The sequence below is a fragment of the Mesitornis unicolor genome, unplaced genomic scaffold, assembly GCF_000695765.1.
Source record: "Mesitornis unicolor isolate BGI_N332 unplaced genomic scaffold, ASM69576v1 scaffold43715, whole genome shotgun sequence".
Taxonomy (NCBI): Eukaryota; Metazoa; Chordata; class Aves; order Mesitornithiformes; family Mesitornithidae; genus Mesitornis; species Mesitornis unicolor.
In genome coordinates, this window is record NW_010184349.1 from 2,682 (window position 1) to 20,292 (window position 17,611).

Below are 17,611 nucleotides of genomic sequence, written 5' to 3' on the forward strand. Positions count from 1 at the left end.
GGGGGGTGGGGGGAAGTTTGGTTGGTTTTTTGCTTTTTTGTTTTTTAAACGTACCAGCAGAATTAGAGACACAGTAAAATCTGTAGACCTGATTTTTTTTCCCAAGGAAGTACATCAAAGGACTATGTAAGTGGTGCTTTTACTACACAACTTAGACAACAGCCTCTTTGGTTTATCTTTCACTTAATGAGACATTTCACTTCAGGATTCAGACCTCCATAAGTCCACCTTCATCTGAGATGCTTGTTTTACGAACTCGCACACAATGGCAGTAATCTGTAACGCACTCGGTAGTTGATGACGCGGTGCTAGGTAAATCTGTCGGAGAGGAACCTCTCGATAAGAGCGAGTGTTCTCAACTTCAGAAGTTTTAGAGTCTCGAGTCTCTGCACTAAGGTTACTTTGACCAGCATAATTCAGGCGTGCTTAGCAAGTAAAGCAGATAATGTAACTATAGCGTGAAAGTTTGGGGGAAAATGCATTTGCTTATTCACTGATGTTCTAGAGCTCCTTGGAGGGTGATGGCTTTCTGTTCAGCTGTACAACCACAAAGTGTAGAGCAGGAATCAGATCTACTCTATATTTAGCTTGAAGGAGAGGAGCTTCTTGTTCCTTTCCTCTTTTGCTGTGGAAAACTTTGACCCATCAAAAATTTTGTGAGCTTTTTTGTTTTTGTTTTTTTCCTATGCAAGGGATGTTGATCAGTGCCTTACACACTACCAGATTTTATAACTGGTACATGCAGTTCTGTAGGCCCTTGAGAATCCGTCCTTCCAGAGTACTGAAATTGCTGAATCCTGAGTTTTGTCTAAATCACAGTGGGTTACTTCATAGCTTGTGCATGTAAGATTGTTGGAGTTTTAAAATCTCAACTTCATTGGCATCTTGAATGCAGGTTGAAAGGATCTCCCTATCTTCCCAGCAACAAGCATGAACTGGGAATAGATTACTAAATCTGCTTTATTCCTACTGTGTATCTTAATTGATGAATCTTCTGAGGTTTGGTTGCCTCTTCCTGTTGTTGTTTGTCTTGTATTTGTGAAGTTTCATACTCACTAGCAGAAGATCCAGATACATTGGTCATGATGGGGAATGGATTTTGCAGCGGAGCTCACAGATAAACATTTTCAAAGTGAAAACAAAATGAGCAGTGTTTGTGTAACATCTGTGAATTCTAGGGAAGAGGAAGAAGACATTGCATTTACAAAGCCTATCTTGCCTATTAAGATAGCAAAAGGTAGGTCAGAGCAAAGCTTTCACTACGAAATTCAAGAAATTTCAGCTGTCGTTGATTAGCAATGGTGGTTCAATTGCAGTCTCTCATTTAGGGAGACTTCTTCTTCCAAAGCAGGGAACTGGGTGGAAGTGCCAGTGTTTGCTGTTTTTTGTGTTCCCTAAAGTATCCCTTGCTTGCTGTTTAGGAAGCAGCGTACAGGCTGCATGGGTTTTTTTATCTAACCCAGTGTTGTACTTAATGATGTGTGGCCCTTCACTGCTAATTTTTGTGCAAATGAAGACATTCCTAGTGTATGATTGCAGCTTTAAAGAGAGCCATAAGATGTACTAGTTGTCAGTTAACTTGCTGGACTTTGGTTATTGATGGAGCAGAGCAAAGTAGCTGGAATTATTGCATTTACATTTTATAAAGAGTTCATTAGGAGTACAGGATAACTTGAGAGATTTTAGTGTAGTAGGGAGACAGTGCTGCAGTTGGCTAGAAAGTTACTTGTACTGGCAGGAGGATGTTGAGAACTGGAAGGAACAATTTTTTTTAAGCTGAATAGCTGTCATCACCTTTGCAAATTTTCTTGTAATCTTCTGCCCATGTTACAGATCAAGGTACCGAGAAACATGAAGCGGCAGGTACTTCTGGGATTACTGATCAGGAAAAGGAGTTGTCGAGCAGTGCATTACAAGCTTTTCTGGTAAGACAGAGCCGGACTCTGAGCCTTCTAATTTACCACATAACTGCTAAATGGGCTTATATAATTATTTTTCCTGTGTTCTTAGCACAGTTGCAAATGAATTAACAGCTTATTGTATCAAAAGCAGCCCTCGTTCTAAAGCCAGCATATGTGTTTTCTGTCTGCTATGATATGAGAAGACTGAAAGAAAAACCTGAACAAAGTGTGCAAGAGCATGTTTAATCTTGATTCTCAAAACTTCATACATCTAAACTGTCTAATGAGTTAATTACAAGAAGCAGGCTGCTGTTCTGTCAGTGTTGGAAATACATGATCTCTCTGAAGAGTTAATTGCTTCAAGCCAAAAATGTTGTGTTAACGGGCTTAGAGGAACCACATGTATTTTAAAAGAAACAAACAAACAAACCTTTTTCGTTTTAGCATCTTGCTATGTTCTGTATCTGCATAAATAACGAAATGTGTGTAGATGCTTAGTTTGCTTCATTTGCTGTTGATAAAGGAGGCACTGCTTTGCTCTCTAAACTTAGAGAATACTTTCATTAAAACTTAGTAGCCTGCTAGTTTTAAACTGTCTCGTCAAATGCATGTTTCTGGTGCGTGTGCACTTTCTAGGCTGGAAACTATGATGCCTGTTTACAACACCTGAATACCCTTCAAGACATAAACAAAGATGACTACAAAATAACTTTGAATACTGCTGTTGTGGAGTTCTATAAAAGTAACCAGTCTACCACAGACAATTTGAGACAAACCCTTAATCAGCTGAAGAACCAGGTAAGGTGAACATATTGATGTGGTATTTGATTTTGAATAGTATTAATGGTGGTGAGATCATCTAGTGAAACAGGAGTAAAACTTCTGCCTCATGTCCTCTACACTTAACAAAGGAATAAGAAAGTAACATTACTGTTAAACCTTTGAGTCTGTTTAATCGTTTAGTACACGGTTTTTATAGTAGTGTTTTCAGTTATTGTTGCAATTAATATGAATTTGAAATATTTCAGAGACTCTAAGACCCACTATGTTCTTTCAGTAGAAAGTTCCTTAACCTGAGATAGTTTGTGAAATAATAAAAAAGTGAAAATACTATTTTACTACTCTTTCAAATTAATTGTACTTTTTTTTGCTGGATTTATGTTGAATAACAGTAAGATTCATTAGCTTATAACTTTTACTGACTTATCTTTAGACAAATTAATATATTTGTATTTTTATAATATTTGACACTTTTAAAAATCACATGTATTGAAAGTTCAATGAAAAAGTGCTGGTTGGCTTTTTTTTTTAGGTTCACTCTGCTGTTGAAGAAATGGATGGTTTGGATGATGTTGAAAATAGCATGCTGTACTACAATCAAGCCGTTATTTTGTATCATCTGCGTCAGTATACTGAAGCTATATCAGTTGGGGAAAAGCTGTACCAGTTTATAGAACCTTTTGGTATGTAGACAGCAACAAGAGTTTTGTTCATGCCATAGCTGCAGGAAGATCATCTGCTCTTTCTCACTATCAGATGAGTGATTTGTGAATTGCCTGCAAAATAACTACAAAAGTGGGTAGGCTTAGGAATGAAGAACATGTTTTACTTATATCAAGGACAACAATTGAATTTGGGGGGAAGGTACTTCAGAGACATTTAGCAGACAAGTCTAATGAAACTGAAATGGATTTTTAACAAAAAAGGTATTTATGTAAATAATATGTACAAGCTAATTAAATTATCTAAAATGTAGTACTTTGAGTCATCATACAGCTTCATGGGTTGGAGTGTATTTGTCAGAACACTCGCATTTTTAAATACTGACATGAGATCATACATAATTGTATGTGCTCATATCTGCATAGAAAGTATCCAGTTTTTGAGCTATGACACCCTGTGTAGTAGAATTACCATACTTGTATGAAATGACTTCATAATCCTTGTTGAATTTCGGAGCTGATGAGGCTGAAGGATGTATGTGTGTGTGTCTCAATAAATTAAGTAAGTGCTACTGTGTTTTTTCCTTCAATTCTTCCCAGTTTTCATTATGCCTGTTTGGGACATACTCTGGGAAGTTAGCCAAGCAGACATGTGTTTGTAGGGAATCCTTTCAAATTCTGTGGGATTCTACCTATGCCTTTGGCTCCATCTAGCTATTTAGAAGCTGGATCTTTGGTGCTGATCTGACTAGACAAATTCTCAAAATCTATAAACATGAAATACATGTTAAGCTGTCCTTAGCCTATGCTTTTATGCTGATGTTGTTATGTTTTTTTTTCAGTATACGTACTTATCTACATGGTGTAAATGTCTGCATTTTTTGTGTAATATATTCATTTTTCTCATAGTGTTGCCTAGATGCACTTTATAGACAATTTTTTTTTTGTTCAGTCTTTGGAAGGATTGGTATTAGTTGTAAAACCATTTTTACTCCTTTGTTTTATACAGAAGAGAAGTTTGCCCAAGCTGTGTGCTTCTTGCTAGTAGACTTATACCTGCTGACTTTCCAAGCTGAGAGAGCCTTGCATCTGCTCGCTGTTCTGGAAAAAATGATTTCACAGGGCAACAATAACAGCAAGAATGGAAAAAATGAGGTAAGCTTAAAATCATATAAATGCCACTGAGTCTTAACCAGAGGTATGCTTTAACTCAATCCAAAATTGCTCTTTTAAAATGCTTTTTAATTATAAAACTGTTAGATTGCCTGTAACTTCAGACAGCAACTTATACATGTCAGTAACTGAGTTAATACAGGAGCTTTTAATTCCCTCTCTTTCACCCTTTTCTCTTACTCCCAGGGAGCTAAGAAGTGTTCCTTACGTCAGAGACTTGCATTGGAAAGACAGTTGTCTTCAGGGTCAAATATATGTAATTTTCTGGTTTTTGTTTTGGATTATGACCATATGAGACCCTAAGTTTGAAAGGGAAGTCAGGGTCAGAGAGGAATTGCAGTTGCCTACCGTAATATGGGAAATCAAGCATCTTTTTTTTACATATTATCTGAAAGTATGAGGCATACTTTGAAGTGAAATCTTTTCTGTGTGTCTTTTTGGAGAAATCAGTAGAGTGAGTAGTGGCTTGTATGTGAAAAGAGTCTTTTGCTCACATCAGTCTTTTGCTGTTGATGAAATGTCACAAGATAAAACATTTTATCTTTAAGTATATAGTAATTCTACTGAAGGAAATATTAAAGAGAGACTCTAGATTGTGCATATCATCCTTCTGAGTAAAGAGAGCTCTTAAGATACGTCAACTGCAGAGCAACATAGCATAACACTAATGTTATATGGAATTCTGCTCTTCATAGGCTGGTGTGGTAGTTCTTGGATTTTGATTAAGCTGAAGTTACAGTATTTGGTGGGATGTGTGTTTTTTTACTATTAAATAGTTATTTTTCTTCTTCATGTGAGATTCTTAAAAATAGCTTATGAAAGAATCTTCAAACTAAATGGTACCTAATGGTAACAATTCCTTTTATTTTGTTTGACATCCAGTCAGGTAATAATACAAATAAAGATTCCTCAAATCAGAAAGCTGAAAGTGGAGCTCTAATAGAAGTTGCTAAATCTAAGATACATCAGGTAAGTGTCTGCGTATTATTTATACAAGAAGGTCAGTTCAAGTTTTTCTAAAAACCAAATGCCATCTGCTTCAAATCTAGTTCAGTATGAATTGTGATACTATGTCTCTCTATAAATTTCATGTTGTCAAACAAAAGAATGAATTTATCTAACTCTTCCTTGTTTTTAAGAGCCATGTACAGGAAAAATGGACCTAACACACACAAAAATGACTAATTTTCCTGCAGTTTATCGTAATTTTGTTAAACCACACTTAGCTGCACTGACTTAGTACCTATTAGACCTCCAGCAGTTTAAATCAGCTGAGGTTTTGTTTCACTGTACTGTTCTGTGAAAAATTTGTGAAGAAACAAAATGCTTATCTTATCAGAATTTACTTATTAGTAAATTAGTATTTTATTACCTATTAGTAGGTAAATGTCTGAGATGAACAGGTTAGATTATTTTAATTAGTTTGTAATTTTAAGTGCTAGTATCTCTTTGAATAGAGTAGCTGATGACCATTGAACAAAATGTGCGTCTGCTTACTGTAAATACAGAGCCTATAAATTTGTTTTTGAAAGTATCAATAGAACTTATTTTTTAGGAAGGCTTTTTGAAGTGTTTTACTATTTATTTTTAAGAAATTTTCTGTAATAAATCTCTATGTAAGGTTTATCTTGCAAACCTGCATGAGTTATTGATTTTATTTAACAATTTTTTAACAGTATAAGGTGAGAGCCTATATCCAGATGAAGTCACTAAAAGCATGCAAAAGGGAGATCAAGTCTGTTATGAATACAGCTGGAAATGTAAGTATTCTTAAGGCTGTTGTTTTACTTCTCTAGATCTGTTCTGTCTTAAAACTGAATTTGCAAACTTTAATTACAAAGTTCTTGTGGAGAATGGATGTCTGGAATAATGCTTTATTGGGTTTGTAATCTATTTTCTGCAAGTGTGATTAATGTAGAGCTTTCTTATTTGTGCCGTTTTCAGTTGCTCAGAAAAATGCACTTTGTTAATAATACCAAAAAGTTTCATAAAATATTAATTTTGGGATATGCAGGAGGTTTTTGTGAGGTTTTTGTGTTTTTGTTGTTGTTTTTTTTCTTTTTGTTAATTTTTGGAGGCTTACCTCTTGCTAGAAAGCAGTTTCTTGGTTTTTTTTATATAAGAGTTCTAAACTCAGAATTATGTCCACTATCCCAGATACATTCTGCATTAAACTGAGGAGCAGGGAATGGGAGGAGAGCACTTGCCTTTTGTTGACAGTCTCAACAGCTGCTAGTTTGACAGAAATCCTTCTGGATTATGAGGTCTCTCTTGGCTGACCAAGATCACAGCCCAGGAGGAAGTTGTTGAACTCCACAAGGAGGGAAGTCTGGGGAGGAATGTACTAGAAGATAGGTTGGAGAAAGATCCTCTTAGAGAAAAGGACATCCTCTGCATTTAGCCATTGCCATGACACAGTTCTCTAGAATAATGTTGGGTTTTAGAGCAGTAACAAAGAGTATGCATAGTTCTGTAGTTCGGAGGAAGTGAGTGTTATTCATGTGCTCAACAGAGAAATGCTACTTTGTGAAAGTATTAAGGCCTAAGCCCATGTGTTTTTAAAATGGAAGTAGGAGCAAGCAGTAGAAATTGTAAAACAAGAAAACTAACTGTTGTCTTCTTCACAGTCAGCTCCTTCACTCTTTCTTAAAAGCAATTTTGAGTATTTGAGGGGCAATTATCGTAAAGCGGTGAAACTTCTAAACAGTGCCAACATTGCTGAACATCCTGGCTTCATGAAAACAGGTAAAATAGAAAACCTTTATCCTATAAATATGTAAAAGTTTAGTATAATAGGACTAACCATTGATAGTAGTTTTAAGCATATTAATGATTACTTAAGGGAGTAGGCCCTGAATGTCATGGGTTTATATGCTGGACATGTTGTCTTTCTTCTTGTACTCCTTCATGTAACACTGTGTTTTTCATTAAAGTGGCAGGAGGAAGGAGCCAGGCTCTTCTCAGTGTTAGCCAATGACAGGACAAGGGGCAATGGGTGCAAGCTGGAGCATAGGAGGTTCAATCTGAACACGAGGAAAAACTTTTTCACTGTAAGGGTTACAGAGCACTGGCACAGGCTGCCCAGAGAGGTTGTGGACTCTCCTTCTCTGGAGACATTCAAAACCCACCAGGACGTGTTCCTGTGTGACCTGGTCTAGGTGATCCTGCTCTGTCAGGGAGGTTGGACTGAATGATCTTTTGAGGTCCCTTCCAACTCCTGAGATTCTGTGAAACATTCTTCTAGACAATGCAGTGGTTGTCTAAGGAATTGGTTTTGTGAAGGTGTAAATGTAATATTTGCAGGGTTTGTATTTGGGTCTCTAAATCAAGACCTGAAACAAAAGGTAATGTACTGGATCTAGAAATGAGATTTCAGATTGTACTCAGTGAGGAGACTATAGCAGTTGTAATGGTTATTGTGGGGGAAATGCAAACGTTTAAGAAGTGTTAGGGTTTTATTTCTGTTGTATGCTATTTTAAGTTACTTTTATATCTAGAAAGTGTATACATGTACACATACACAGATATAACAGCACATAAATGTGCATACTTTTTTAGATATGAAAGTTATTTATATACTATAAATACACTGTGTATATATACACTTACTGTGTATGGTATTATTTAAGTATATTTGAGATTTTAGTTGACTATTTCAAAAACTCTGTTAAAATCCAGAGAGAAAGCTGTCTCTTGTGTCAGTAGAGCATTAGGGCTTCAAAAAATACTTGCACTGTAAAACTACTGAACTTCTTTACTATGTTCAATGCTGGTTTTGTGATAGCATTCTTAATTTCTTGTGCTGTAAGATCTTTTATCTGGTAGATATTGCTGTATAGGTTGCAATTTAGAGGATAGAAGTAGCAGAGTTGACCATGGGAATCACAAGATTGAATAAATTTTGTAAACTTCTGTATTTACAGATAATTTTAATGGAAAATATTAAAAATATAAACATTTTCTGGAATATTTTATTTTCATGTAGTTTTTTTGCACTGGCTGTTTTGCACAGTAGAATGTTCACTTAGTCTTGCTAGGTTATGATTAAAGTAATGTCTGGTTAATTTGCTAATGGTCTGGCTTTTGATCGTTTGGATTTTTAAGGTGGCTTTTGGTTTTGGTTTTTTTTTGTGGGTTTTTGTGGTGAGTTGTTTGATTGTGTAAAACTTCAGTTACCAGCAGATAAGTCAAAAGTTTAATTTTTTGTCCTTTATTATTTAGATGGAGCTTCTCACAGTGTCACCTAGACATATAGATATATTAGGAAGGAGAATATATTTCTTGCTTGTATGGTTAGGTTGATATATTTGTTTTATTTTGTGAATCTTAAGCAGGTAACATAATTTGAGAATTGCCTTTTTTGCAAGAGCCATCTATTAAGAAAACTTGAAGTGCTTGCATGTTAAATACTACACAAAAACCTCCATGTGAACTTACTTCAACTTGCAGTCTATCAAATTGGCTTTATACCTGCTTCTCCTAGAACATGCCACGTAAGATCTGGAACTATGTGGCTGCTTTTTATGTAGGTCATTTCAGGTCAATGGTCTAAGCCAACTAGAAAGATGTACAGAAATGTAAGTTGTTAAACTGCTTGTGAGGCAGGACTGTAGCTGCATAATCCAGGAACATCTTACTGAAGAACGTGTTTAATAAACTACCATAATATGCTGACCCGCAAGAGGGTGGTAGGAGCATTTTATGGGCTCAGTGACATTTTTCAGTTTACAAAAATGATCTTTTGCTGTTCCCTCAGGTGAATGCTTAAGGTGTATGTTCTGGAACAATCTCGGCTGCATCCACTTTGCAATGGGAAAGCACAATTTAGGAATTTTTTACTTTAAAAAAGCCTTGCAAGAAAACGATAATGCATGTGCACAGCTAGGAACAGGCAGCTCAGATCCAGGTAAGACTTTTAAGAGATGAAAACAGGTGGTGGAAGAGGGGTGGGTGTATCAAGAAAATAGAGGATAGAAGCTTTTGGTAGTTATAAACAAAATTCCTATTGCATTGCTTTGGAGAGGACAGGTTAAGGAGGGTGAGAATTTTGATCGTAACTTGATTTCAGAGTATAGTTGCTGTTGCTATAGATTTTATCATAGATGATGATGATGAAATATGTTGAGGTTTTGCCATTTTCTTTGATGTGCCAGGAGGCTGGGACAGTTACGTTTCTCTTGTTTATAATCTTTGACCATCAGCCAGGGCAATAGGACAAAGTTTCTGTAACCTATTATGCATCATTAAAGCTGTTGCTTACAGTCCTGCTGACAGTAGGTAGAATCATCAGGACTTGAAGGATGTGTGGGTTGGGTTTTTGTTTTGTTTTGAACTCGGAAGATACAGAAAGTATGCAATGCTATACCATTAAAATGGCATTTGGAAGATGGTGTACTTCTCAGATTTTTACTGAACAATTCCCAGGCTTGTATGAGAAACACATTTTTAGTTTTATGGTTGGTTTTATCCATCTACTTTTGTTGAAAGTGTACAGAAGACAAGAAAATAAACATCTTAAGTTTTCTTGCTTTGATTAATATACTTTACGTTTTTTCTCTTCCAAGTAAATGCTTTAATGATGAAGTGATATTTTTTAATTTCTTGTTTTCTTTAAAATTTAGTTATTATCACACTTGTCATTGTTTTTTTTTCTATTCTTCCCCAGACCTAACTAAGTGCAGTCTTAGGTACCAGTGTGAAGACATAAAATGTTTTATGCTTTTTAAATGCAAAGTGGTTTTCTTCTGGAATATGTGTACCAAAGACGTGTATCCTCACAAATCTGGAATCCTGTATTACTATATAACATTTAGCTTGTGTGACAAGAAACATAGGTGGTTAGCATTTAATGTACTTCAACCTTTACGAAGAATACAATTAATCTGTCTTTGGTATTAGCTTTGATGTGGAAGGAATTTATTTACAGAGGGAGGCAAGTGAAAAGTTTTTTGGTAGGGTTTGGGTGTTTCCCACAACTTCCCTGCTCCCCCCAGAGTTATGTTTTCTGCTGTCCTGGGCTGCACGTCCAATATGTTATAATCCTCTTCTGCAGGTAAAAAGTTTTCAGGGAGACCCATGTGTACGCTACTGACTAACAAACGGTATGAGTTGCTCTACAATTGTGGAATTCAGCTCTTGCACATTGGGAGGCCCTTGGCGGCCTTTGAATGCCTGATTGAGGCAGTCCAGGTTTATCACTCCAACCCTCGTCTTTGGCTGAGAATAGCAGAGTGCTGCATCGCTGCCAATAAGGGGGTAAGTAGACTTGCACATTCCTGATTTTGATTGCAGTGATGAAATACATGTGATCACTGAAAGGAAGAAATAATACTTTGAGTTGAACTATGCACTTTAAAGGTCTGATGTTGCAACACATTTGTGTAGGTCCAGGTTAATTATTTTTGTATATACATGTTTGTGTGTTTAATCTGAAGCTGCCAAAGGTGGAGGAAAACCACCATAGAAACTGTCTTGAGACCCAGTGTTTAACTGACTCTTCTAAGACCCGAATAATTTGAGTAAGCTATTTGAAAGGTTGGTGTGAGATGAGACAAAAGCACGTAAGTGGCTGTTAGAGCTGCTCTTCTATAAAGTTATTTCTTTTTTCTTGGAGAGACATGTTAAGCATGGGGGTTTTTTTTGGCAATTTGCCATCACACCCCTTTGGCATTTCAACCCACCCGAATGGGTAATTCTGAATTGGTTTGAAGCGCATTAGATTTCTCTAAGTCATCTGATGGTTTACCTTTGTCTTGAAATAATTTTAGAAAGAAACAAAGCTGTTTGGAAAGAAACTTGTGTTGTTTTCTAATCACTTTAACAGGAAGCAGTATGTTCTTTCTGTAGTGAATGCTCTCTACTTAAAATGTGGATACTAACTTTAATAGTTTGACTTACTATTTATGGGTATTTTATGATGCTGCAGCTTTCCACCCTCATTTTTAATATTGGTTGCAAAATCATGGGGTTTACGTATATTTATATATGCATAAAACTTACATAAAAGCAATATATGGTATGTACTGAAAACAAACAACAAAGCAACCCCACAAGTAATTATGGCATTGTTTTTGTGTGAATGGAAGAATTAAACTTGCTCAAGATCTTTTCTCTGTATTATGTTCTGCACTTCCAAGGATTTCTGTTCCTGGATTGCAGAAATAAGAAGGTGAGATTGGAGTCAGTGATCATTTGTATCTAAGGAGGGAAATTTCTTGTGCCTGCTTTTGGAGGTTTGATACTCACTTTGAGGTGTGATGTACAGGAACAACTTTGATAAATTTTCTTGCTGGTACTTTGAAGTGGAAGGGTTGTTTTTCTTTTTTTTTGAAAATTTTTCACTGAAACATCTTGGATTTTTATGTTTAGACTCAGGAATTGCATTACTGCTTCTGAAACAATGAGGTTTTAGCTTAAATTTTAGCTGGAATAGTAGGAGAAACATATATCTATCCAGCAGAGTATGTTGCTATTGTTTTAGCAGATAGTAAAGTTGGTAATTCACCCTTCTTGTGTGTGGGTGGGCTGATGTAATTACAATTACATGATCCCATGCAGTTATTTCCAGAGTATGCCCATTTCACTCAATGCATGGGATGGTTGAGATTAATTGAACAAACAACTATATTCACTCTTGGGTTCCCTTCCTCCACCATGAATTCTCTGTTTTCACTCTTTGAGTAGCCTCTGTGCCTTTTTTTACTGCATACTGTCTGAATCCTTTTAAATATAAATTTCCCCTTGGGAATCTCTAAGCTGCTCATTGTTTTGGTGTCTCTATTTCAGAAAATTTACAGCTTTATAGCCTTATAGATGAGATTTGCTTATGTCTTCATTTCACACGCACAGCATTGAAGTTTCAAGAGTGTTGGGTCAAAACCATGCTGACTTTGTGTATATGCTATCTGCTGTTGTCAGATACTTCTGAGTTTTATAAAGCACAGCAAGTGCAGTAAAAGCAGCTTCCTGATCTTGCAGTTTTCTGTGTCTATCCTGGTTACAAATCACGCATAGATAAAGAAGGCACAGCTGATCATCTCTAGTGGAAAGCTGAGTATGGGAGACTGGGTTAGCATAGGTTTTGTGGCAAAAAAACCCAAAGCTAGGGTTCTGTTTCCAAGGGCAGTGTTTAGGAGTCTGGAAAAGGGAAAGACCCTCATGGGGCAGTTTTTTAATACCTATTCCAAAATATGTGCTTCATATCCAAACCCATTGTATGTTTGGTTTTTTTGACAGTAAATGCTTTTATAACATCAGTATTCTTCTTCCAATAGATTCTGATTGATAGATTTTCTGAAAAGTGATAGCTTTTTAAAATACAGATTTAGGATGATAACTTTTTCCTCACAACTGTGACTCTTCATCACTTTTACTTACCAACAAAGTTGTTAAGATGACTCCTGGTAGAACACACAAACACCAGTAAATATGGTGTAAAGAGAATTCTTGGGACTTGCAATTAGGGTGCTTTAAGTTCGTTTGCTCCTCAGAATGTCTGCGTACTCAAAAATCTGTTAATTTAATGTAAATTTGCATGTGTTGTAGTTCAGCTTCATCTTCCCCGTGGAATGGCTTGAGAGTAGCTTTTTCCGAAAGCATTTTGAATGCTGCGTAAGCAGGGAGAGAAGATGGCAAGCGTTGCAGTGCCAGTTCTGAATATTTTATATATATGTGTCTGATTGTATGATTTCTTTGTAGGTATCCTAGCAGTTCTTTTAATGCGACTTGATTCATTGTTCTTTTGCTTTCAAAACAGAGGAGAAACTAGGTCAGTAGGCTATCAGACAAGCTGTCAGGACTAATCTGTGGTTACACTGTGTGCAATAAAATCCCTCTGCAACACAAAGACAATAGAAGGTGCCTGATCCTTCGTGGTACTTAAGATTTAAACCTGTACCCATGTAAACGGTTAATTCTTACATTTTAACAGGGTTCAAAGTCTTCTTTCAGCTTTCACTTGTTTTGTCAAGCTCTTATTCAACAGCCTTCATATTTTAGTCCTTTTTTTTTTTCTTTTAGACATCAGAACAAGAAACTAAAGGTCTACCCAGCAAAAAGGGAATTGTGCAATCTATAGTAGGTCAAGGCTATCACCGTAAGATAGTCCTAGCATCCCAGTCAATACAGAATGTTGTTTATAAGTAAGTATGTGTTCCATGGGCTCTTTATTTTGTTATCATATCTTTGGTAAGGATATGTATCTGATTATCAGGAGTTTTTACAACTGTCATGGAATAACTGTTCATTTTGGAATTATTAACACAGTAAGGAGGGATGCATCATAAAATGCTTGAGGAGTCCTACTTATTAAACATCACTTGGGTGCCTTCTCTATGATGGCCAGCAGAGGGCTTAACTGGGTGTTCTTGATAACTAAGGGACGTTAAAGCTTAAAATTGATTTATCTGAAATTTATATTTCCAGTTAGCTAAATCTGTCCTCTTTTCCTCACTTAAAAAAAAGTAGTTTTTCAGTAATCCACTTTAGAAAAGTGCAGGTAGAATCTAGTTGCTCTGTCATTAAAACTTCAGGAACTGAAGTCAAGAAAAACAAGAATTTCTTGTAGTTGTGTTGTTGAATCTGCCCACTCTATTTGGACACCGTGGTGTACTTTTTGTATATGAAAATAACAATATACAGATGTCTTCATAAATTGTGTTATATTAAAACATGATTTAACTTTTTTAGGATAAAGTTTGCCTTCAGCTCTTTCTGGAGCTCTGCTTTTATTTTTTAATTTAGTAGGATTGCTACTCACTGGCTACCTTCTGTGTCTCTTTAAGTGATGGGCAGTCCTCAGCAATACCTGTAGCCAGTATGGAATTTGCAGCGATTTGTCTAAGAAATGCCTTGCTACTACTGCCAGAAGATCAGCAGGAGCCAAAGCAGGAAAATGGATCTAAAACTAGTAACCAGCTGGGGGGAAATACAGAAAACAGTGAAAGCAGTGAAGCATGCAGGTAAGCAGAACTGCATATAAACATTTCTTTTTTGTCCAAAGTAATTCTAGGCTAACAGTCTGTGTCTGCTACCTATCCTGTTTGCCCAGCAAAAAAATAGCATATTTGTATATTCTCTTAGCAGTGTTGGGATATCCAAGGAAATCAGTTAGCTGCTTATTGCTTTAATTGCTGGTATGCTAATTTAAGAATAAAATACTGAGTTGATTCCTACCATTCCTGACAATTCTAATAAATTAGACAGTGAAATTCTTTTTTTTCACTGGCCATCTTCTTTTCTTTGCTGCAAATGTTATGTTTTCCCACACCCTCCTGCAGTGCATATTGGTATTTCTCTAATTGTAAGTGAAGTTTCACATGTTATAGTGACTTTGTGTGTGTGTGCACGTGCGCCATGTGCTTGATTCGATATAGAAATGTCTAGCAACTCAGTTGTGAACATTTCTCCATGATTAGATTTGACATTCATCAGCCTTAGTATGCTTTGTGGTGTTTGTGTGGGACTAGAAATGGGAAACTAGATTTAGAAGATAAGTAGGAAAGCAGCATGGAGCTATTGTTTAATAAATTCCATTTTACAAAAAAAGACTTTAAGAAAAATCTTTTTCCTTGAAGCTTAGGAAAAAGTAACTTGTAGACTATGTATGTCAAATGTTAAATAACAGGGAGGTGTTTTAACTTTCTGTGATGTTGATGTGTTCCGAAATTTCTCTTGAAGTTTGTTGGCCATAGTCTGCACTTTAGCTAATGACTGTTTGGAGAAGGGAAGGGTTACAATAGCTAATCTGGAAAAAAGTGGCTATGTTAGATCTTGAACTACTTAAAGTAATGAAAAAAATAGTGGTTTTGTCAGACTCAAGATAAATTTTATGAATATAAGATCCATTTGTCAAGTTTCACTGCACATATCCTGTGTTGTATACGCACAAGGTGTGTCTCCATATATTCTGAGTTTTCCTGGGGATACACTAGGGCTGGGAGTCGGTGGCTGCTACTGCTACAACAATATTTGAAGGCTGTTCTCTGTAACTCTTCTTTTCCTGGTGACACTTTGCTGTGAAGTGATCAAATTTATAAAAGTCTGGAGAGAGTTTTGTGGTTTTGTTTGTTTTCTTCTTTTAGTTCACAACCTCCAACCTGGGTAAGGAAAAACTTCCCCTGGCAAGTTGTATGCAGCCCAATGAGATGAAGCTGCTGTGGTTTAAATGAGACTTCAATTTTAAGCTTATGGGGCCCACTAAGGGACAGTGGTGAAAGCAAAATGGTGGCACTTAGACAAGACCTCTTTTTTTGTTTTTTGGGGTTTTTTTTGTTTGTTCTGGTAGGAGTGAGGAAAAGAAAACATGCCCTGTGTGGGAAAAGATCCTTTGCTACCTTCTCTTTCAAAACCTGATGCTTCTTCAGCTTAAAAAAAAAAAAGACTCCCTCGTGTATCTCAATGGTCATTGCTGATTTCAAAATACCCAGCAACAAAGCAGGCTGTTCTTGATGTGTGTGTCACATTCTGAAAGGTTCTCTAAGGGCTTGTCTCTTCTGACAAGGGAGCCTCTGTAAGAGAACAGTAAAACATGTAAGGCATTTGAAGAAAAGCACACTAATTGAACAGGATGGTTTTGAAGCAAATTCCAGTGATTGAGTGAGCTGACTCTGAGGCAGACTCTTCTCTTATTCACAAGAAAACAGTGAATACTTTCAGTGGTTAAGGGTATTTTTTTAATCTAAGTTTTGGCAAAGGCTTGAAGTATATGTACTACAAGGGTACCGTGCACAGGTTTCCTTGGAGTCTGTTCCTATTTGTTTTGAAGATCTAAGTTGGAGTTATTTTACATATTTGTAATAAAGGGAGATGAAACTACATCAATTAAGAAGTTCCTGTTAAGTGGACAGTTTCAATTCTTATTTTTTCATTTGTTACTAAACCCTAGCATGCCTCTCTGCCAAGGTGTAGCTGTCAGCCTTCTCTTCAGCTCATTCCAGAAGGAGCTTCTTTCAGCTTATTGGAGAGCAAAGCTGCACACTTCTCAAATAGAGCGAACATTTGCTCTCCAAAAAAAGCCAAGCATAATTTTAAGAATGTGGACTTTTATTCAAAAAAAAAAAACCCCAATATTTTGAAATAATAGAAATAAAGGTCAGCTAGAAGTCTAAAGAAAGCTGTAGCACTTTGCGAGTCATCTTTCTAGAATATTTATGTAGTTGGTTATTAACATGTTGAGGGAGAGAACTGGTTTACTGCTTTTCTTACAAGCTAAAAGAAGAAAGGCTACAAATGCAGTGAGTTCTGCATCTCCCTAGTTTAGAATTCTTGTCCTACACTGAACTTCAAAAATAGCTCAAGGCTGTGGAAAGCAGCGTGGGTTGTTTGGTCTGTCAGTCAAATCCTAGCGAGTGTCCCCCTTCTTCCTTCTCAACTAGAACAGTTAGGTTGCGAGCATGTGCCTTGATTTCTGCATAGCTTAATTTCCCTGTTTTTTTAGGCTACAGAATTTCTGCTGTCTTTTCAAATGGAGTGAACAAATATCAATGCTTATTACACTGAGAATTTTTTAGTTATTTGCAGCAACTCCTTATAATTAATACACTGTTTTTATTCTAGCAATAAAAATCACGAAGGGGATAAATTCATTGCTGCGCCACCTTCTTCGCCTTTGAAGAAACAGGAATTAGAAAATTTAAGGCAAGTAAATAATAAAAAATACTCACCACTAAATGAACCCCCTCTTAAACTGTGCTATGATTCTGGAGTCAATCTTTTTTTTTAGGCACTTCCAAGTTGAATTGTTATTCTAAGGATTGTCTTTCCTTTCTTCTGGGCTTTGTGTCTGAACACATAGAAATGATCCAGAATTTCAATTCAGAAGGTAGATCAGTCTGTTTGATCCCGCTATTGTAGTCTTGGCATTATGTGTTAGGCAAAACTAAAAACTGAAGTCCCCTAAACAACACAGCTAAAATCCTGACGATGACTGTTGTGGCAGGGGTAGAAATTACTGTATGGTTCCTTTTCCCTTTAAGGCCTTGATGAGGTTAGTTTGGAATTCAGCTCCCATGACATTATATGCTTGTTGGATGGAAATAAAAATGAAAGTGGTAAAAAACAGCTTCACTGCTTTCCCATGAGAACGGTGCTCCTTTC

The 17,611-nt window shown here is 36.4% G+C and overlaps 1 protein-coding gene across 1 annotated transcript in view; it reads left to right on the forward strand.

Annotated features, from left to right (window-relative positions):
- Positions 1–1,092: 1,092 nt before the first annotated feature.
- The window catches only part of CNOT10 (CCR4-NOT transcription complex, subunit 10), a 26,651-nt gene continuing 10,132 nt past the window's right edge, over positions 1,093–17,611 (forward strand). Inside the window, exons 1-13 of the mRNA XM_010184435.1 lie at positions 1,093–1,237; positions 1,834–1,925; positions 2,538–2,699; positions 3,214–3,364; positions 4,353–4,498; positions 5,399–5,485; positions 6,193–6,276; positions 7,144–7,261; positions 9,273–9,422; positions 10,569–10,771; positions 13,535–13,656; positions 14,299–14,475; positions 17,072–17,152. Coding sequence (XP_010182737.1) covers positions 1,093–1,237; positions 1,834–1,925; positions 2,538–2,699; positions 3,214–3,364; positions 4,353–4,498; positions 5,399–5,485; positions 6,193–6,276; positions 7,144–7,261; positions 9,273–9,422; positions 10,569–10,771; positions 13,535–13,656; positions 14,299–14,475; positions 17,072–17,152 — 1,718 coding nt within the window. The remainder of the gene's footprint in view (positions 1,238–1,833; positions 1,926–2,537; positions 2,700–3,213; positions 3,365–4,352; positions 4,499–5,398; positions 5,486–6,192; positions 6,277–7,143; positions 7,262–9,272; positions 9,423–10,568; positions 10,772–13,534; positions 13,657–14,298; positions 14,476–17,071; positions 17,153–17,611) is intronic.